Here is a 20,497-nt window from a genome sequence, read left to right as displayed (position 1 = left end):
TGGCACAGCCTGCTCGGCGATATGCTGTCCAACGAAGTCATTATAGTTTTTATCCCTCCCTACTTAGCCGTTTCTCTGGTTTGCAAATAATTAAATAAATATACGTATATAAGACTTGTTTACACATAAAATATATATAACTAAAACGAGCAACAAAAGAGTATAGGAAAATTTGGGATTTCCGAAAGCTTAGCGAATCTTCTCTATCGTTTCTTCGTTCAGTTTGTCTGCTGATGGGTTTTTCTCATACACGATTTATCACAAATTTATTCCTTTCAGTTGGCGATGCATGGTGTGCATGTGTAAACAAGAAAATATATCTAACTATACGCACATATCCTCTCATCCGCTAAATTTATCGAGAATATTACAAAACAATCCTCCATGTCCGAGTTCCGATTGGTTCTATGGTGAGGTGGTGACTTAACTTAGGAAAATATACACGATGATGGCGGATAATGAAATAATCGAATATGTGACCTCAGGACATGGCGCTCTGGCTCCTCATCGCCGCTTCTGCCGTTGGCGTTGGCATCGCTATGATCTCCGCTGTGACCTTTTTGACTATAGCTCCATCCTAGAGCTTGCGCAGGCCCTGGTGCTTCTGCTTCTTGGCCAGCAGTTGCTTAAGGCTGAACGAGGACAGCGCAATGCCGAAAAGCGCCAGCATGGTGGCTGAGCGGGTCACCACACGGTTAGGCGACGACGAGCTGGTGGTGAAGCCATGGCTGCAGTGCGTAGTGGCCTGTGCGGACAGCGGCGGCGCCTGCGGGAGATAAGATAGGGAAACGGATTTAGTTGTGTGCTATTAATATATAGCAGCCCAAACAAACAATTAACTTGGCCCACTGCCCGACCGCCTACGCCCACACAGGCAACTACGCAGCAGAAACATTTTGCGCCGGCCGTTGGCAACCAGGTTCAAGTGCCCCGACCACACGAATGCGATTACCCCACATGGTTGCTCGTTTATTGAACTGATTACGAGGGGTCGATGTAATGCCAGATTATCGTGACTGACATCACTATCAATGCGGTAGGGCTCAGATGACGTTCAACTGCATTATCAGTCACCCCTACATCTAATCCCGGCTTGAAACAGATCTCCGCATGCCACGACCTCCTTTCCAAAGTTCAATTCTTTTGATAGCACGGTCTGTATTCAGCAGCGCTATCTCTCCAGTCCACTTGAACATGCTTTGGACGCGTGCCGCGAATTAATAATTCGCAATTTGCGTTGGCAAACAAAAATATAGCGGAACGGACTTGTTTATAAATAAATGAACTTGAATTCTTATCCGGAGGTTTCATGCATAATTTCATATGCAAATTTATTTCAAATACTTGAGTAAGGTAAATGCCAGCTGATTATGATGGACATTTCGTTTCTGTGGTGGTTTCTAAATGCTTGATCACGTGCATTACATCCTGTGTGCGAATGCCTCTGCTGATGGTTTCTCTGGTCAGGCGCCTGGGGCGTCTCCCTCCGCGTGAGTGTTTCGCTTCTGTGGAATGGCGTTTAATGGCGTCTAGGAACATGCCGCTCATACCCGGTCTCAACTCCGGTACACTGATAACAATATTGACAGCAGGCGGTGTTAGTAACTGCGGCTCGGTGGATGCTTTCTTGGGTGGACTGCTGAAGGGAGACCCCTTAGGTTTGATGCTAGGAGGCGTCCCTACAGTACCCTTCACACAAGCGGGTAGTAAAGGTATTTCAGGTTTGTTTTCCCAGCTTGGGGCCGTAGGAACCTTGGGTGGAGTCACATGCTGCTTAGCTCCAGTGTCTTGAGTTTGCGAGGTTTTTGTCTTGGGCGGACTCCTTAATTTGCCGGATAAGCGATTGGAAGGTAATTCAAGCTCGGATTTTAAAGCTTGCAGGGGCTCCTCGTTTACGGTAATGTTTTCTTCCAGAAAGCTTAAGTCTGGAAGCTCCAGTTCTGAGCATGGTTTTTCTTCTGAAGGTGAGTGCAGATCTGGCATGGAGGTGAAACTCACATTTGCCTTAAGAGGGGGTTCAACCGAGTCAGTTTCTGTGGCAGGAGTCAATTGCTGCAACAATTCCAGTATAAATGTGTCGTCATCATCTGGAGGAGGTTTAGACGACAATGCAAACGGTTGAGAAGGGAGCGTAGGAGCAGGAGATTCTGAAGGTTTTGAATGTAGAGCACTGATGGGAAGTGCTGCCTCTAAGTTCAGATCCTCATCAGAGGAAACCTCATCGTTGTGTGGCCACAGACAGCTTCTGGACTCGCATTTCAAGAGCTGCTCCTCGAGATTAATGTAAAAGTAGCGCAGCGTGTGATTCCTGCCTTCACTTTGGCACTCCAGACATTCGTCTCCCGGCTGCAGTCGCTCCATTGCAAATGACGATTGTGGGCCGCGGTTGCCACGGCTGAAAAACTCAGGGGTTGCCCCCGGAATGCGCACGCTGTTTCTGCAGCTTGCCTGCCTGGTTTAATGTGCGAGAGCTCACCTGACCGAAGGTTAAACGGAAAGCGTACAGGCCGAGATTGCTTGTTTTCATGGTCCGCTCCAGTTCCAAATCGAGCGAATCGGGACCTGAAACAGCGACACGGTATCCGGTTATTCGAGCTTACATAACTTGAATTGATTTTTCCCCGACTTTGTTCCTCTGCGTTTGCTCATTGCTGGCGAGCAACGGCACACCAGGCGTTCGTTATCACTTACGTTTCGTTTGGCAATGAGAACTCGGTGCTTGGCGCTCTCTGATTACTTGCGATTGCAGGTGCAGCCGATTAAACCAGCAACGTTGCTAAAATTTGGCGAGCAAATGAAAACCAAGAAAATTAAACGATCTAGAACGCATGTGAGCAGCGGGCGAGAGCGAAAGGGATGCGAGACTAGAGCTGGCACTTCGAATATCTGCGATGGTATCGATCAAGGGAGCACTTGCGTGATGCGATAGTTAGCAAGGGTATTCTTTATTTTACATCCTTCATTTTGTTAAAAAATCAACGGCAACTTTGAACGTTAATACGATATGTATGTATGATTATGTAAAAATTTCCAATTTAACATTTTCAACGCTTTCTGAATTAAAAGGCTTGTGAATGTGAAACCTGGGTGAATTGAGAAGTAATCTCCTTTGGAACAAGAGTGTGCAAACGCAGAAATGCATCTTCAGTGTAAACACCACCATTCATATTAAAGCAGACATATTAAAATTTATGGGTGTCATAAAGTACACATTACTGGTGGAACCGACTAATAATGACAATTATAAATTAAATAAAACCAAATTTCAAACCAAAGCGCAAGACTGTATGGCATTTGAATTGAGCGCTTAATTGCCGATGTTGCCACATGTACAGAAATGTGTATTCAAAATAATTTTACTGATTCTTTGAATTGTCCAATTATTTGGGGCCCAGCAACCTGCGACAAGGCTATCCCTAAATAAGAGAACGAGAATTAGTTTCCTTACAATAAGTTTCTGTCAGCTGTTTTCCCCCAAAAAAAGCGCTGTTTTCCAACACTTCCTTTTCAGTCGGAGAAGTTTTCATTTCATAATTCGTAAAACGAGCTAAAATTTAATATCCGTACGAAATGGAGCTTTCCGAGGGAGTTAAGGAGCGTTTGGGAGTTGTGGTCGGGGCGGTTCAGACTGGATTCCACTGGGGATTCGTGCCGCTTGTGCTGTATTTGGGTAAGTTATGGTTCATGTTTTTTGTCATCTACACGCGGCTGGAAAGAAGAAGCAGCGGGAAAATATCAAGTTGACCGACATTGATTTTAACCAATTTATATTTTTGCAGGTTTCATGAAGGGAGCTGAGCCTGGCATGCCGCCTTTGAATATTTTCAGTCTGTTATGGCAATAAAAATTATCGACTGGACAAAACATGATCATTTTTGCGTCGGGTGCCCCGCATTTTGGTTCTGATTGGATTTTTGGGCACTTGCGCAGTACCTGCAGTTCTTGGAAATAAATATCTGTTACAAAAGAAACAAAATTGTGCCATGTAATCTGGAAACCATCAATATTTCAACAAAAATCACAGTCCATAAGAACGTAACCGATTGGGTATTTTTATTCAGTTCTGCAGCGGGTGGGTGTTTTTTTTTGGCACTCCAGCTTGGGCACACTGCCGCAGGTGCGGTCACACTGTTTGCAAATCCACACATACCAGCGCGGTTTTTCGCTGCACAAAATTGTACATTTAACAAAAAATAGCAGCAATTAATACAAACAAACGGTTGCACCAGACACCCGAAATTGCTGGCTGTCCCGCGGAATATGAAATAGTGTCAATTCCTTCTCGCAACTGCCCCAATCACGTGATGAAAATCCGCCTGAGAAGTTTCCCTCGTCCGTGAAATGTAAAGCAGAGCAGTTTTTCCAACCAACTTGGGCGGAGTGTGGAGTTCGAGTTTCGCAGTGCGGGCCCCCATCAAGATTCGCTAATTGTTTGAATCGCCAGTCTATATTCCCGGCCATGCCGCCGACAAATGTGAGCCTTCGCGGCCGCCTGTCCTACGCGATAAATGCGCAGTTCGGGGCCAATTAGTGGCTGTCTGAGGTGTCCTTTTGCCGCCTCTTCCTTCCGCAAAACAACAACCTCATTTGCAGACAACAGACTTTGAACTTGCGACGCGCGTGTGCGTGGTTGCGATCGTGGAAAACAAAAGAAAAGCTCTCGGGCAGCACAAACAATAACAATAGCTCGGGTCGCACACACTATCATCGGTGCGAATAGCCAACATGTTATCTGCACCCCGGCTAATCTTCCTGGGCGCTCTGCTCGGCGCCTCCGTTTGCGGTGAGTTCCCCCCAGTGGTTCTATTAATCTGGATAAGGTGCGAAACTAACCTAAAATCTCCCCCTGTGCAGCCTCGCCCATTGAATTCGTAATGGACACCAGCATAAATGGCTCCAGATCTGATCCTGCGACTGAATCACACCCTGGCAAATGGCCACCGACGACCAAAGCGCCGGCGCTGAGGGCTCCAACTGGAACAGCTGGACATGCTTATCAATCGCCATCGTCGTCGCTGGCCGCTGATAACAGGAGCCACGACAACAACAACGGTAGCGCCGTGTCCATGCTGCTGCCGCAAGACGGTGACGGATCCGGAGCAGTGGCCCCTGCTGTTACTCCCCAGCTGCCCATCTACATTGCTCAGCCCATCGCGAAAAAGCCAGAAAGTAAGTTCAAAATGCCTAACGAATGGAGAGCACACTGAGGACAATGCACCCCGAATTATCTAAGCAACAAAAAGTGATAGATTTACAGACCTGTTCCGGTATTTAATTTCAAAGACTTTACTTGACATCGGTTGCAGGGAAAGTAAGAACAGGGTAAAGGTTGTTTAATTTTCCTTTCTTTAGGTCAAATCCATAAATTGAATAAGATATGTAGAAATACATTAGCGTTAACTCAAATGTTTCGTACATCTTGTCTGTGTCTTTTTTTTTTATTAATTTAAATTTTTAAAGTAACAAATTCAGAATTTCGTGATATTTATTAGTAATTACTTGACGATCTTTTCGATGTCATAGGGATATTCTCTTCGTGTATATATCGCGTGACTGTAACACCTCAGAGACTCTGAACGCTTCTATAAGGCTGTCTTCGTCTCCGCCTGAGGCTCCGATTCCGTTCCCATACAGTGACGTCACCTCGCCGTGGTGTCAATGAGCTGAGCCAGACAGCTCTCATGGCCCACTCCAACGCTGCCTGGCAGCAGACACCCCCACGTCTGGATGCATTTGCTTGCTGCACTCGCGCACTTGCAACTGCAGTCGGTGCAAAAAAAACAGGCCTAAGCACTGGCTTCTCGCCGTTGGGGGAAGGGAAAACTGGTCGCATTGTCTGGCCCTCCACTTTGCACTTGTCTTCTCCGCGTCTGCTTTGTTAATGCTAAATGGTTTTGTTTTTGTTTCATCACGCTCTCGGCGGTGTCGGTGGCGGTAGATGTGGATGTGGATGTCTATGTGACTGTCTGGGCGAGCGTGTGCCCGGCCAGGTGCCCCGGGGGCATGGTTATGGCAAATCCGAATTTGTGGTCAGGAGATGCCAATCAGCAAGTGGTTGATTTATGGGTCTCTTATTTCTCTAATTAGTTAATTTCTGCCAGCGCCTAACTAATTGATTTGTTTCAATCGAAGTCGGGGCATTTTCTTAATTTGAGAAGTTTGCTTTAAGCTATGCTTTTGCGTTTATTTGTTTAAATAATACTACAATCATGTGGAAAATACTGTGGAAAATGAGGCGAAGGGTAACATGTATGGTACAAAAAGGAGCTTTCCATTTAGTTAAAATTAATTTTTTCCACAAGTGATTAATTTTCAAAATTAATTAATACACGTGATTGGTTGCGCGATCACGTACAAATAGTAAAGATATAATGCTAAAAGAGAAATTATTTTTTGTTTGTGAGTGGGATGGGGTTAGTAGGGTTGGATTGGAATTTATGGATTCGAATGTGGAAAATTCAGAGAATAGCAAATTTCGTTCAAATTTTGGATTTATGCAAAATTAAGCCAATATTAATTTTACGTATTTGTTCTGCAGACAAGATAAAATGCCACTGTGACACCTGCAAGGAATCAAACAACATATGTGAGACGGACGGCTTCTGTTTCACGTCTGTAGAGAAGAACCCCGATGGCACCATCATCTTCAGCTACAGGTGAGTTCCGAGAGCCTGAGGAGCAGGCCTTTGATTAGGTTAGCACTTGCCCCTCAGAGCAGCGATGTCTGAATATGCCTGACACGATCGATCTGCCATGCAGATGTCTGCACAAGTTTCAAATCTTTCCGCCGGGCCGCTCCATCTGGTGCAACGACGGGCTGCACGGTGGACCCACCGCCCGCCCAGTGGGTCGAAGTGGCGCCCACGCCTGTTGCAAGGACAGCGACTTTTGCAACCGTTTTCTGTGGCCCAAGATGAAGGACCAGCCAAGTAATCGTGTGGAAGGCCGGCAGATATCCGTCGAAGGTGCGTGCGCTTATGCACGTGTTTCGCTCCCAAACCCCTCCTCTCTGACTGCTCCCATTTTTCTGTTCACTCGCACGCCGTTCGACAACAAGTTGCCCAGTTTTGATCGTTCTTTGGATTGTTTTTCCCACTTATGCTCGTTGAGTTGAAGTTCTGAAATGATCATAACCCGAAATGCAGAGCACTACTAATGATGGCCTGCTGAAAACCAGAGCGGCGTTATACCACATTGTAATCAATATAATTATAATACTATTCTTGCTACTAACCAGACTGCAACTTCAATTAGCAACAAGCCGAAGGCAGCAACAACTACAGCTGAAGCAGAAGCAGCAGCAGCAACCAACAACCAATGCCAAGCAATACTAATTTCGTTTAATTGTTATTTTTCTCTATCTCCCGATATTTCCTTCGCTCCCTTCGACTCCACTTGAATATATCGAACATGTCGCATAATCCCCGCCCGTTCACATATTTGTGTACTGTGCTGTACGCTGACCCAGTTGCATGGTTGTCAAGTACAATATGCAGCGGAGTAAGCCCTTCGAATGCCTCACCAGTAACGAAAGGTTCGATACGTATAGGATTCAGTGCTGTAAGAGTGATTTCTGCAATAAGAATGAGATTATGAAGAGGATATTTGAAACAGGTACAGCCGCATTCAAGTAACAACAACCACACCACCAACAACAATACAATTTCTATCTTTAGTTTGCACTCCTTCTCTAATTCACTGCGCCTAATTAGCACTGCATCAATATGATTAATAGATTAATTATAACAATTCAATAATCTGTAATAATAATTTTTGGTTTAGTTCAGTCTGTTTTTCTGCAGGTGTGCACACCTCCCCAGTTTTCCCTTTAGCTTATTATTTTCTTTGACTATTTGCACTTTTTCGCTTCTCGGATTCCCACCTCTATTTTTCTTTACCTTTCACTATTTTCTATTCTCCCTGCTTTTCCCTGTGGCACAAACACACACAATAAATCTTATACGGAATCCAGCCTACACCTTATCCTAGTAAATTACACGTATCTTTATGCATGCAAAAATATCTTTGTAGTTTGTAGAGATCAGAGCTTCCACTCAAGGGGTTAATTCGATTCGTCCTTTGAGCTTTCCCTTTCGCTTTTCGCTCGCGATGAGGTTACTGCTCTCCTTCGCGGGATATGTGTAGTTTTCCATGGATTTATAGTTCTTAATATCCCGATATTCGAGGTTCTCAGAATTATTTCAGCTCCTTTTTACGTACCAATTTTCTGAACTGTCTCCCGAACCTCATTAAAAGCACATGACGTCCCTACGGTGTTTTCCCTGGTATATTATAATTAGTAATATATGGTTACGTTCCGATTTTCAATTTGATTTTCTACTGCAATGATAATAATGACAAAATTGTGGGAATGTGAAAATCGGAACTGCTCTGATAAATTGGTGTAAGAGCAAACCAGAACTCTCCCACATTTGGCAGTGGCTCCCCTCCATTTTTCCCTGGTATTTTGATGACCGCGACCGACTCCGCTTACTGCCTTGCACCCAAAACACAATTGTATCCACCTGCTGCAGCTGAAAAACCCACCCAACCCCTTCCTGGCTGAGCTACCACCAATAATAAATAAACAAGGGCTGCTGCTAAATTTTAGCTTGTAAGTGGTAACCAAAGCTGCTTCGCAAGTGCACACTGCAACAACTACAACAAGAAGAACTAGAACAACAAGTGCTAATCTCCAACCTAATTTAGACGTAGTACTAAAAAGCTAAAGCAACCTAGTAGATAAAACAAAACCCAACTAAATATTATGTATGTAGATGCATAACAGACCAGTTGCCACCTGAAGATCCTACCTCGTGCAAGTTAAATTCGGAAGCGGGCTCTTCTCAGTGCTGCGCCGAAGATTTTTGCAATACGCGTGAGAATTACAGTGGTGTCCTACCAGGTGAGACCAGCAATGCACCGCCAACACCGCCAAACAATTCAACCACCACCAGCCATCGAAGCAGCCACGCCCATGCCATTGCACCACCTCATTTGCGTAGTTTTTTGGTATACTCAAATTTGTAACACATTGAATTCACACAAGAAACACATACACGCATAAGCATACCTGGCTAACACACACCTCGCACACCCACGCTTCCAGCGAACCACCCCATATCCCACCCCGTCTTCGTCCTTGTACGTCCTTCGAGGGGAGAATAGGTATTATAAAGCCCTTTTTATTTTGATGTCACAATGAGTTTTTAGTTTGGTAACTTTTACTTGAGTGCTTTTCAACAAGCATATTTTTATTTTTAAAATATTAAAACTAGTTAAACAAATTTTATTCTGATAAAATTAACAAGACGACTTCGTAAAGACTGGCCTAAAAATGTGTCTGGAAATAGTAAGGTAGTCTTAAAGTAGAGTCAAACTAAGAATCCAATTGGGAACACGGTTTTATTTTGCTCCTTTCATTTCGTTGTTTTGTGGTTTGTCGTCCTTGTTTATACATTGACTTCCTTTGCCACATTTCTCGTGAATTTTACGCACCGGCCACATTGTTGCCTTGTCTGCTGGCCCTCCGCTTGACCACCACTCAACCCATACCCTTTGTTTAGGCCGCCACCTTTCACCTGTCGACTGAGTTTGTGCCGCACCGTTCTGTGGGTTTTGTCTGCTGACCTGACCTTTGCGTCTTTATCGTATTGACTTGTTAAAACGCATTTAAGGAGGAAGTAAGCAAGGCATTTACCAGCAACCACAAGCCCGTCTCAAGGGCCGTTAGTAGTGACAGCACCAAGCGCACAACCGCCCACCAGGATGAAGAGGAGCAGGAGCAGGAGGAGTTTCAAGAAGCCCTTGCAGACGGTGGCCTTGCTCGCCTCCTCCTTGAGTCCACTCTTCCTCTTCCCACCCCCAAGTGTCTGTGCCTGTGTTATTGTGTGTATCCGTGTGTCTGCCCCGTTTCATTCATGTGCAATGCCGCTTTCAGAGCTGCAGTTGCAACTGCAAGTCGCAGTCAACGTTCTTTCATTTCATTCATTAATGGCCGCATTTTTTTCCAGCAGCCTGCCGCTTTTCATACTTGTTACCCTGGCAAAAGTTCCATTAGTCCACCTAGTGTTTGAAAATTAAACTATAGACTTTAACAAGTTTTTTATGAAGCCGTGTACATTTTTGAACTTTTATTGTAAACTTTAAATTCAACATTAGATTACATTTACTTGAAAAATGTGACATTTTCTGTTTTCATATTTGAGACCGATTTCTAATAGTCTATGGAACCAGATGGAACTGATAATAAATTCAAAACCCCTGGTGAAATCATGCTGTCTAAGATTTCCTTTTTTGTGTTAAATTAATTTCAGATAGGGTGTTCAGTCGTCTACGAGGTCAATTTAATCATATAGTTTTTCGCAGTTGTTCGCCCATTTCCATTGCACTTTTGTGTTTGTTCAGTTGGAGGTTGGTATGTGTGTATGGATTAGTTCGTCTGCGGAACATTTCGGACTCGGGTTTGGATTTGGTTTGTTTCCTTTTTTGTAAGCAGCCGCAAAGTTAGTTTTGATTAATACGTTTTCGCCATTATTAAGTAGTTTGTAAGCTCGTTGCCGAATTGAATGCAAAGGTTTGTAAATAACTCGATATATTCACACGCAGGTCAGTGATGTTTTTGTAAATAAATTACTAAATTTAAGTATTATTAACCGCTAATCGTGTTTGGAATGAGCTTTTGGACTTGGATTTGTTTAAACTCGTTTGCACCCATATTTCTTAGTGTTATCACGCACATTTACTTGTTAATGGCCTCCTGCATGCATGCCACTTTCGATTGATTGACTAACATTCTGCATTTTATTTGTATTTATTTTCCATTAATTCGATCACATTTACATGGACCGCATCTTGTCTACCCTTAATAATAAATGCCTTTGTGGGTTTTGTCCAGATTATGTGCCACATAGACTGACCAGCTGGGAGTTTGTGGCTATAATCCTAGGGGCCACCCTCTTCATTTGCTTCACGGGCACCAGTACGTGGTATTATTGCCAGCGTCGCAAGCGATTGGCCAGCGGAAGGCCGTTTGCCAAGGAGGATTCGGTGTACGATCCAATATTGAATGGTAATACAACCATACACGACATCATTGAGATGACCACCTCTGGTTCGGGTTCGGGTGAGTTCCATGGGGGGATGGGGAGTTCCCGTCTGCATCTTGGCCTAATTCGTGCTTCTTTTTCAGCTGGTCTTCCTCTGCTGGTGCAGCGTTCGATTGCCCGGCAGGTGCAGTTGTGCCACGTTATCGGAAAGGGACGTTTCGGCGAGGTCTGGCGCGGTCGCTGGCGAGGCGAAAACGTGGCGGTCAAGATCTTCTCCAGTCGCGAGGAGTGCTCGTGGTTCCGTGAGGCGGAAATCTATCAGACGGTAATGCTCCGACACGAAAACATTTTGGGATTTATAGCTGCAGACAACAAGGGTAAGCTTATAGGAGTTTTATCTAAAGAAAACCCTTTTAAAACATGCTCCTTTCAGACAACGGAACTTGGACACAGCTGTGGCTGGTAACCGACTACCATGAGAACGGATCGCTCTTTGACTACCTAACCACGCACCCGGTGGACACCAACACCATGCTGAACATGTCGCTGAGTATTGCCACTGGACTGGCGCATCTCCATATGGACATTGTGGGCACTCGCGGCAAGCCCGCCATCGCCCATCGTGATCTCAAATCCAAAAACATACTGGTCAAATCAAACCTTAGCTGTGCTATTGGAGATTTGGGGCTGGCCGTGCGCCATGTGGAGAAAAACGACTCTGTGGACATACCTTCCACTCATCGTGTCGGTACCAAGCGCTATATGGCGCCCGAGGTGCTGGACGAGAGTATGAATGATCAGCACTTTGACTCGTACAAGAGGGCGGATGTGTATGCCTTCGGACTGATCCTCTGGGAGATTGCACGTCGTTGCAACATGGGAATGATATACGATGAGTATCAATTGCCGTACTACGATGTCGTTCAGCCAGACCCCAGCATTGAGGAGATGAAGAAAGTGAGTCTTTCGTGAGCACAACGTATGTGGACTTGTGCTAACTAACATTTCATAATTTCTCTAAAGGTGGTCTGCATTGAGAAGTGCCGGCCAAACATTCCAAATCGTTGGCATGCCTCCGATGTGCTCCACAACATGGCCAAGGTGATGAAGGAGTGCTGGTATCCCAATCCTGTGGCCCGATTGACAGCGCTTCGCATCAAAAAGACACTTGCCAGCATCAGTGTGGAGGACAAGGTCAAGAACTGATTGTGGCTTCAGTTTGACGAGTAGCCCTCGTGTCGCGCCCCGTGGGATTGGGGGCAGACAAATAGTAGTAACCTGTAACCTGGCCCCGCGTTACCTTAAATGTCCTGGCAGCGCTTGCGAAGCAGTTCCAGAAACCCGTTAAGAAATTAAATACAAAGAAGTTGTAAATATTATGTGCTAACTCATCCTTAAAGTTTCCAATTCTTTGCTTTGTTTCCGTTCAGAACGAGCTCGTTATAAGTTTTGTGTTACATCATCCTCAACTATTGTACATAACCTTCGTTGACATTTTCGCTGAGATTTGCTTATTTCCGGGCAGAGTGATCAAGGCGGCGCGCCAAAAAAACTGCCGCACTGCCATTAGAGCTACCAATTAGGACCTAGTTATAAACCAACCAAATAACACATTATATACAATATATATTTTTTATAAATCCTGTTTGCGAGCGAGATATGCCAGCAAACAAAACGATAAATACAAAACAGTAAGACTATGTCAAGACTGAGCAGCAGTGGAAAGCAGTGAGAAAACAGATTTGAGCCGCAGACAATTTTTTGTCTGCAAATGATTATACAAAACCAGCCACAACAGATCATCAGCAAGGAAGATAACTCTTTTAGGCAATAACCAACAGATAAAGTCGATAAACTCAGGAAATCGTAACGTAAAAATAAAATGAATAGAATCAAACGTATTGGCGCGTCGCCTGCTCACAAACAGCTTGCCATGCCCACGTCGCTATTGCTGCTGCTGTACCTCTAAAACTTTATAAACACCACCCTTCTCCCATAAGTATGTGTCCATATTGCTGAGGGCGCTTCTCTTGTAATCCTATGTTTAAATTATTTTAAAATGTCTACACCAAAACTCTCGACCCTGGCAAAAAACCAAAATTGGTTGCATCGTCACGCATTCTTATTATTTTTGTTATTTCATTTACGTTCATGTTGCCTATTAACCTAGCCCTTCATAACTCCTGTTTCTTGTTGTTTTATAACCAAAGCTTGTTCTTCCTATTTTATTGTAGCCATAAATAAGTAAACAAAACTATATATTTATATACATATACATATGCATATATATGAATTGTATACTATATTTGCTTCTATTATAAATTGTATGGAACTAAATGTTTCGTGAACAAACCTAAAAGCCTGGGCACAGAGCTTGGGTGTGCTAATTCCGGGTAATACAATATGTTTAACATCATAAATCAATTAAATCTCACATCAAATGCCATAAAGCTAAATGAGTCCATTATTAATGTATACATATAAACACAGTCCATTACCAGAATGCAATAGTAGTTTCAACACAATCCATGTTTCCTTTGCCCATCAATACACGCCAGCTGAGAGATTAAAGTAAACATTAATTAACATTTAAATCATTTCGATGTAAGCTAAGAGTAAGAGTTTGTACGAGCAAGTTTGTAAGTAGGGTTATGATTAAATAGTACCTTCATATTGTTATTTTTTCGGTCTGCGAAATTTACTTTCCTATTTTAATTTAAGCTTTCTGAAGTTAATCACATCCTGTACGAACACAATCGATTTCTTTGGAAAACAAAGCTAAACTAAATTTATCGCTATATCGCGTACTTATATTTAGGTTTTGAAACTATTCCTGTAATTGTAAAATCTGTAAATAATCTGTGCATTCTGTACATGCAAGTCAAACAAAAACGAGACATGTGCCGAAAAATAGCGGACTTGATATTTGTTTGACTGTTCCAAGATAAGTTTAAGCCGAAAGTTGTTCTTAAGACTAACCCCCAATACAACCTCCAAAGGGGGCACTTCCTAAACCCCACGACCTTAGTCCCTGATCCAAACCAAAAACAACTTAAAAACAACTGAGTTTAAGATTCAATTTAAACCGAAGAACACAAAATCAACAAGAGACTTGAACATGCGCAAAAACATATAAAAATTAATTTTAAAAATAAATCCTATTTTGCTGGCAAAACATACTTTTGGTTCGAAATTTCCAAGAATTCAAGAACTAAAACGATGCACTTTGTGCGATTTATGTTAGGCTCAAGTAAGCGAAAAGTGTCTCAGCCATAAAGTTAGAGGCGAAAGCATTTGTAATGTGTATTAATCGTAAATGGATTGGATCATGAGAGATATATGGAATGTCAGAGAGTTAGAGAAAGAAAGGAGGAATGATTTACTTGGGTGTAATGTTAAAAACAAAAGCGTTGAAAGTGTAAACAGAGTCTAACTTTTAGCTTTAAGCTGCGTTTTTACTGGCACTTTAAATAAAATTACAAAAATAAAACCAACCGAAAATATTTGTAAAGAATTTGCTGCTGTTTTTTGTTCACAGTTTTCTGGCGTATTTTGAATTAATAGTTTATTAAGTCGGTTTCGGCAATATACAATTTTATTTTAAATGTAGCTGTATTTTGGGTCATCAGACTTGGTGTTTTCGTCACCATTTAATATCAACAGCCTTATGATATGAGGATGCGCTCGTCACTAGTCAAAAATAATTGGCCTAAAAATATAAGTTCGTTGCCTTACCTTTATCTTTATCATTTCAATACGAAAGTATTTTTGCAAAAAAGTTGCAGTGAAAATGCAGATATTTGGTAATGCTTTTATTGTATTCGATTTACATTTAGACGTGAAACGATTTAATTGTTGCTTAAGTAAGTAAAACTGCATTGGAATAATCTTCTTTCTGCTATTAACATTGAATGCCTCAGTCAGTATTTTTGGAGTCTACTAAAAACACATCTAGATGTCTAAGATCGTTTGAGTAATAGCAAATATTCATATGCAGATTATAGAAACACAAATGCTCTAAGCTATAGAAATTTGATCTTGATATGTATTCTTTTAATAATTGGATATGTTTCAATATCGAAGTAATTCCTATTCAATCAGGTATCCGAATCATTTTCTGTTTGGCTACTTCTCTTCGGTTTCCTGAGCTTTGATACCCAAGCACTGCGGTCTTCAGTTGCGGCGATGCTATATGGGAATACGTATGAGATAACACAGGTTCGTGTTTGCAATGGACAATCATCATACCTCTGCTCCGACCATATCCACGCAGTCAAAGGCATCGCGAAAATAGCCACAGCTCAGCTTGATGGCTGCCCGGTGGTGAAAACGCTGCTGTTGACAGCACATTCCGCTGGAAAGTGGAGCATTTAGCATTTAGACCCAAATTGGTTAACCAGCGCCATTCGGACTTACTTGATCACCTGGCAGTCGCTGCTGCTGCTGCACTCGCTGCCCAGCGGTTGCCTCTCCCTCGGTCCAAATATGCCCTCCAGCAGCGACGTGGACCCTCCGGACTCCACACTCGGCTCACACCGCCACACTCCCTCCTGGGGGACCAGCATGCAGGAGCTGCCCTGCGGACAGTCCGCATGTCCCTGGCACAGATCCCGCTGACGGCCAAACACGTATACGCATTTGCCTTCTGCAAAAGGAATGTCGTTTTAATTTGTTTGTTTAATATGTTAGAACTGAGTTTTTTCTTAATTACGGTAGAATATTATCCATCTATTAAAAGAGTGCAACAGAGTATATACATATGGTTATGATCAGGATCCCCAGCCAAGTCGATGTGAATGGCAACCTTTGCCTGGCGCCAACTTTCTTATAAATGTTTAATACGCGTAAATTAGGTTTTCTTCCAATTTCAATTTCTTCGCTACACCATTGACTAAGCCAAGTGTAAGTGCGTGGGTTGGACCCCAGAGGACCAAGTGCAATTAGGCCAACTTACCGCCGTATGTGCTGACGCACACTCCGGAAGGACAGCAATCGTTGTTGAGCAGGCAGGGTCGGTCGGCACAGGGCGTGTCCTCAATCAGCGGCTCCACAATTCCGTAAACTTCTGTCTCTTGGCGCATCTGCGGGGAAGGTGGAATTCGGTGGCAATTAGTGCGGCATTTGTTGGGCGTACGGTGCGTATGCGCTATGTTTCCCGTTACTGCGGCGCAGCAGTTGGTCATCAATAACGCTGCAACTCGTCGCGCGGTAATTAATTTGAGTTTCAACGTGAACTCTGAATTTTCCGTTGATTGAAACCAGTGATCCAGGAGGCCAATAAAACCATGCAAGCATACAGCTTCCAATTTCAAATTGCTGCAAAACACTGCGCCAAACGCCTTCGGGTATTTGTGGCAGGCCAACACAGCGTTCGCATTTTAAAATGAGTTTGAGTGTTGGCATTTATTGAACTTAGGGGTTGCGTTTACCTGCTTTGGGCAGGCATCTTTTTTTGGTGGATATTTTACACGCAAATTCCGTAACACTTATACAAAACTTGGCATTTTCCGACAGCACAAATTTGAATATTGAGTATTTCGTTTGCTTAGAAGATTACTTTTGAATCAGTACAAGAAAGTACAAGAGTAAGAGTTAAAAAAAAATATTTGAATATTTCAAGCTAATAAATATAACTTGAATTACTTTCCTTACACACACACACTATCTTTGCTGAAATGCAATTTTCAATTGAATTTAGCTAATAATTTGGAACCTTCCTTTTAAAATGTCGACAGATAAACGAATCAATTTCCTGGCTGCACACTTTGCCTATCAATCTTCTTCAGTGGTTACTTACTCTGCAGCTCCGCCCTGCAATTACGTGCAATCACACCCACCACTCCCGCACTCACCTGCTGCGGCGGAGGATGCGGCTGGTGCTGCTCCTGCTCGGCGGCGCCATAGGGAACCAGGTATTCGTCGAGGCGCAAATCAGCGGCACCGGAAAACGGGGCTCTGCGGTGCATCAGGTTGCGCGAGTCCCGGCCAAAGAGGGAACGCTGCCAGGGGTTTCCGGATGCGAACGAGGATGAGGACGCGGCGAGCGAGGGGTCCAGCTGGTGAGCCAGGCCCAGGAGCAGCAGCATGGCTGCCCACCTCGGAAAAATGCTCATGGTGGTCACGTTAGTACATCGTCACTAGTGGAAAGCCCGTTTCTCTGGCCGCCCGCCTTCTCCCGGTGAACTGTGAAAACGAAAACCGAGTACACGCTTAATTAAAACGTATGCCTGGCCGGGAATCGATTGCTGCCCTCCGGGACGAGCAAGCTTCCGTGTTCACTCGCTCGAGTGGAGCGTGCGGCATATAAATCGCTGTCTTCCAGCCCGCAGTCGCATCAGCGGTTCTATTAACGTTTCCCGGCAATATCCCGTCGGGCAGCTCATTAAAATTGTCGGCTTGCTTTTAGTGTTATTACCGGCTGTGCCTTAATTTATGTATTCTCAGACTTGGTTCGCTCTCGTGGCTCCATTTTATTGCCCGATGAAAGGCTCATATATATATTCGAATGGCCACATGTCGGTGGGTAACAGTTCTTACATCAAATTATGGCATTTTTGCATATAGCCCGCTTTTGCACGTTAGCCAAATAAACCAGGTACTAAATTATGCTAAATATCTTTCCTGTATACCGGAACAAATTTAAGAATATTTTAATACTAAAAGAAATAAAGAAGAAATAAAGGAATATCTTAAACGACTTAGCTTATTCATATATTTTACTAAACTCAGAGCTACGCATTTCTCCTAACTGCATTAAAGGAAATTCATATTTGCAAGTTAAAAAATAAATTATAACACATCTGGAAGTTGAGTTCAAAGTGAATTTTCCTTTCATTTTAAAAGTGTTCTTAATTGTATTCAGTTTCGTGATGTCTTTCCCTAGGAGAAGTAATTAAAACCATTTATGCAAAAGCTGCTAGCAAACGAATTTAAAGTCTCAAACAGCTTTTAAATACCTTGTATTGTGGGTTATGTCAGTCGACTTAGTGTACGTCCTTCAACTAAAATAGCAATTTTTTAAATAGAATCCAGCTAGACTGTTATTTACTACTTATTGGGGTGGCACTTTGTGGTGTTGACCATGCAACTGGCTTTAATAGTTTTGGCTCGATTGGCAACAGTTGTTAGCACTCGTCCATTAATAAGTTAGTGGGTGAATAGCTGTAGGTTCACCGAAGGCCAGGGAAAACCTTTTCCGGCAGTCACAGAATTTTCTGGCGTGGGAGTGCAATTTCATTAATGTTCCTGCCTTCGAAGGCAGTTCAGGCAAGTGTAGTTGACTAAACAACACTGAGTCCCTTTTTGATTCTCCTTAACAATTTTTTTAATTACTTTCTCACACTTTCACTGGACGCGGCTTGTCAAAGTTCCTGTCGTCCCAGTTCCCGGTTTTGTTGCCAAGCATTTTGACCTTTTTGCCGAGAACAGTAATCATCCATAGTCTGTTATCAAATCTTGACTAATTGCGTTTCAGCCCAAAAAAGGGCGTGCTCTTGGTCACCCGTTAGGGAAATTATAATTGATCCATGTGTCTTCCGTCCCTTAATTTACCAAAGTGCTCATGCTAGCGACGTGACTCTCTATCCGTTGCTAAATACGTCTAATTGCATTGGGCCACTGGAAAGTTTTTCAATTAATTTTTCTTTTCCAGTTACAAATTTGCCCGAACTTTGCCAATGATTGGAGTAGTTTGGAAGCGCTTAAGCGATGAGTCGATAAAAGTTTCTTAATTGAGCATCAACTTGAACTTCTCCTAGAATCATGCTGGCTGTCAGCAATGGAAAAGATTTTTATTGTGATCATCAAGGTGTTCTAATTGAAAAGGCTAATGCATTTCGTAGAATGAAAGTGAGTACCCGTTACATGAAGAGTAAGAGGTATACAAGATTCGTTTAAAGTATGCATCTATAGAACGTTCTTAGTCAGAAAACCTTGTCCAGACGATCAGGTCAAGTCCGTTTGATCTCTGAATCTATAGAAGCTAGAAAAATCAATCACTCAGAAGCTGAGCCGTAGGCAAACCAATTTTGTTTCAGAGGAATTGTCAAAAGAATTTTTTAAGTTTCGGAACGAGCCGGATTAGGCCATTACGAGCCGTGGAAACAATTGGGAAATTAATTGAAAACAAGAGAGAACTACAGTAGAGTTTCTCGACTATCAGATACCCGTTACTTAGCTAGTGGAATCGCGAACAAGAATCTTCACAATTTGTTGTTGACAAATCGATAGAAAAATAACTAAATGAAAATACATACAAAAAATTTTAAAAGTGTGGGCGTGACTGTTTCGGACGGTTTGTGGCGTCAGAAAAGCGTGGACAAAATATTCCGATTAAATTCGCAATTCTAATAATAATAATGGGCGTGACAGTTTTGGGCGGCTTGTGGGCGTGGCGTAATCAGTAAACAAACTTGGGCTTGTGGAATCCTGGAATCTCTGAAATCTGCATACTTTATCGCATTTCCTAGCTTTTATGGTTCCTGAGATATCGAGGTTCATACGGACGGACATGTCTAGATCGACTCGGCTATTGATTCTGATCAAGAATATACATATATAATTTATGTGGTCGGAATAACTTTCTTCTATCTGTTACGTACTCTTCAACGAATGTAGGATAGCCTTTTTCTCTATGAGTAACGAGTATAATTCTACCAAATAACTCACAGTTCCGGTCTTTCTGATCATTAAGTTTGCATAATTTTTGTTATATACATATTATATACAGCTTCAAGGGCGTATAAGCTGCGGACTGCCAAAGTTTGGCAACTGGAAAAGACATTTGCATGATCCCGAGAGATTAATTGCTCAGGCAAGCGTAATTAGAAGCAATAGACTTAAGATTAAGTGGAAAGCAATTCAACTCATCAAAGCTCCACTCAACGCCTTACCAGATTAAACGGTTCAAATGGAGTGGATAAAATCCCAGTCGAATTAGCTCTAAATTACGCACTTTGCCGGTAATGGTATTCCTTTTTATGGCATATCCTATTCCACGCCTTACCCAGAACTCAGCCAGGAATTTCATCTACGCTCGACCCACTTTAAAGTGTGAAAAAACGGTTCGCGGTGGAAATTAGACCGTTATTGGCCGGAGTTGATTGCGACACGCCCGCAAATGCACTTAAAGTGCAGATGCATGGTTGTCCTGCGCCCTTCCGAGGGCAGGATGGATTGTTATACCAATACACGTGTCAACTTTCACTTTCGCCGCACGCGAACGGGTGGGGGATGGGGTCCTTGTGGCGCACAACATACCTGCTGGTTGGGCGTCCTGTCGGCTACTGAATGTCTGACTTGCCCTAAACAACACCTGTCGGCTAGCTGCCGCCATGGAGCTTTTGGGCTACGAAGCTTTTAGTTGGATTTTTATGAATTAAGTGTGTTTGTGGCGCAGTCAAAGCTCCTAGGACTCAGATTTAATGGCGTCCACCCGTGTATGTGTGTGT

At 43.1% G+C, this 20,497-nt stretch overlaps 5 protein-coding genes across 6 annotated transcripts; 2 read left to right on the top strand and 3 right to left on the bottom strand.

The window, feature by feature from the left end:
- Positions 1-69: 69 nt before the first annotated feature.
- LOC6540792 lies at positions 70-2,897 on the bottom strand. Its single transcript, XM_001970353.3, has 3 exons — positions 2,692-2,897; positions 2,477-2,562; positions 70-766 (listed from the first exon to the last, which is right to left on the bottom strand). The coding sequence occupies exons 2-3, from the start codon at positions 2,525-2,527 to the stop codon at positions 578-580; spliced, it is 240 nt and encodes a 79-aa protein (XP_001970389.1). The 5' UTR covers positions 2,528-2,562; positions 2,692-2,897; the 3' UTR covers positions 70-577.
- On the bottom strand, positions 1,292-2,470 carry LOC26526886. The gene has a single exon (XM_015160084.2). It carries the CDS (start codon positions 2,359-2,361, stop codon positions 1,369-1,371), a length of 993 nt encoding a protein of 330 aa, XP_015015570.1. The 5' UTR covers positions 2,362-2,470; the 3' UTR covers positions 1,292-1,368.
- A 510-nt stretch (positions 2,898-3,407) lies between the features above and the next one.
- Positions 3,408-4,039, top strand: LOC6540772 (mitochondrial import receptor subunit TOM7 homolog). The gene is made up of 2 exons (XM_001970352.3): positions 3,408-3,670; positions 3,780-4,039. The coding sequence occupies exons 1-2, from the start codon at positions 3,571-3,573 to the stop codon at positions 3,842-3,844; spliced, it is 165 nt and encodes a 54-aa protein (XP_001970388.1). The 5' UTR covers positions 3,408-3,570; the 3' UTR covers positions 3,845-4,039.
- A 70-nt stretch (positions 4,040-4,109) lies between these two features.
- LOC6540765 (TGF-beta receptor type-1) lies at positions 4,110-14,545 on the top strand. Of its 2 annotated transcripts, none has more exons than XM_015159306.2 (8): positions 4,110-4,783; positions 4,855-5,169; positions 6,539-6,656; positions 8,778-8,905; positions 10,898-11,125; positions 11,192-11,425; positions 11,482-12,005; positions 12,072-14,545. In XM_015159306.2, exons 1-8 carry the CDS (start codon positions 4,726-4,728, stop codon positions 12,252-12,254), a joined length of 1,788 nt encoding a protein of 595 aa, XP_015014792.1. In that variant the 5' UTR covers positions 4,110-4,725; the 3' UTR covers positions 12,255-14,545. The 2 variants fall into 2 exon arrangements, with proteins under 2 accessions (XP_015014792.1, XP_001970387.1); XM_001970351.3 differs by lacking the exon at positions 8,778-8,905 and adding an exon at positions 7,469-7,614.
- A 300-nt stretch (positions 14,546-14,845) lies between these two features.
- LOC6540793 (ITG-like peptide) lies at positions 14,846-20,347 on the bottom strand. The gene is made up of 6 exons (XM_001970350.3): positions 20,307-20,347; positions 16,901-17,231; positions 16,003-16,129; positions 15,465-15,693; positions 15,297-15,402; positions 14,846-15,236 (listed from the first exon to the last, which is right to left on the bottom strand). The coding sequence occupies exons 2-6, from the start codon at positions 17,159-17,161 to the stop codon at positions 15,222-15,224; spliced, it is 738 nt and encodes a 245-aa protein (XP_001970386.1). The 5' UTR covers positions 17,162-17,231; positions 20,307-20,347; the 3' UTR covers positions 14,846-15,221.
- Positions 20,348-20,497: the final 150 nt, after the last annotated feature.

Source organism: Drosophila erecta, unplaced genomic scaffold (genome assembly GCF_003286155.1).
Source record: "Drosophila erecta strain 14021-0224.00,06,07 unplaced genomic scaffold, DereRS2 tig00000055-arrow-pilon, whole genome shotgun sequence".
Classification (NCBI taxonomy): Eukaryota; Metazoa; Arthropoda; class Insecta; order Diptera; family Drosophilidae; genus Drosophila; species Drosophila erecta.
This window is presented reverse-complemented; position numbering and strand designations above follow the sequence as displayed.

Excerpts from the sequence above, each read along its gene's own strand:
- LOC6540792 (XM_001970353.3), bottom strand. The coding sequence starts at position 2,527 with ATGAAAACAAGCAATCTCGGCCTGTACGCTTTCCGTTTAACCTTCGGT. Across the intron at positions 767-2,476 it reads TCCGTTTAACCTTCGGTCAG|GCGCCGCCGCTGTCCGCACA; the intron begins GTGAGCTCTCGC and ends TATCTCCCGCAG.
- LOC6540765 (XM_001970351.3), top strand. The coding sequence starts at position 4,726 with ATGTTATCTGCACCCCGGCTAATCTTCCTGGGCGCTCTGCTCGGCGCC. Across the intron at positions 7,615-10,897 it reads GAAGAGGATATTTGAAACAG|ATTATGTGCCACATAGACTG; the intron begins GTACAGCCGCAT and ends GGTTTTGTCCAG. Across the intron at positions 12,006-12,071 it reads GCATTGAGGAGATGAAGAAA|GTGGTCTGCATTGAGAAGTG; the intron begins GTGAGTCTTTCG and ends ATTTCTCTAAAG.
- LOC6540793 (XM_001970350.3), bottom strand. The coding sequence starts at position 17,161 with ATGAGCATTTTTCCGAGGTGGGCAGCCATGCTGCTGCTCCTGGGCCTG. Across the intron at positions 16,130-16,900 it reads CGCATCCTCCGCCGCAGCAG|ATGCGCCAAGAGACAGAAGT; the intron begins GTGAGTGCGGGA and ends CCTTCCCCGCAG. Across the intron at positions 15,694-16,002 it reads GTGCGTCAGCACATACGGCG|AAGGCAAATGCGTATACGTG; the intron begins GTAAGTTGGCCT and ends TTCCTTTTGCAG.
- LOC6540772 (XM_001970352.3), top strand. The coding sequence starts at position 3,571 with ATGGAGCTTTCCGAGGGAGTTAAGGAGCGTTTGGGAGTTGTGGTCGGG. Across the intron at positions 3,671-3,779 it reads GCCGCTTGTGCTGTATTTGG|GTTTCATGAAGGGAGCTGAG; the intron begins GTAAGTTATGGT and ends ATATTTTTGCAG.
- LOC26526886 (XM_015160084.2), bottom strand. The coding sequence starts at position 2,361 with ATGGAGCGACTGCAGCCGGGAGACGAATGTCTGGAGTGCCAAAGTGAA.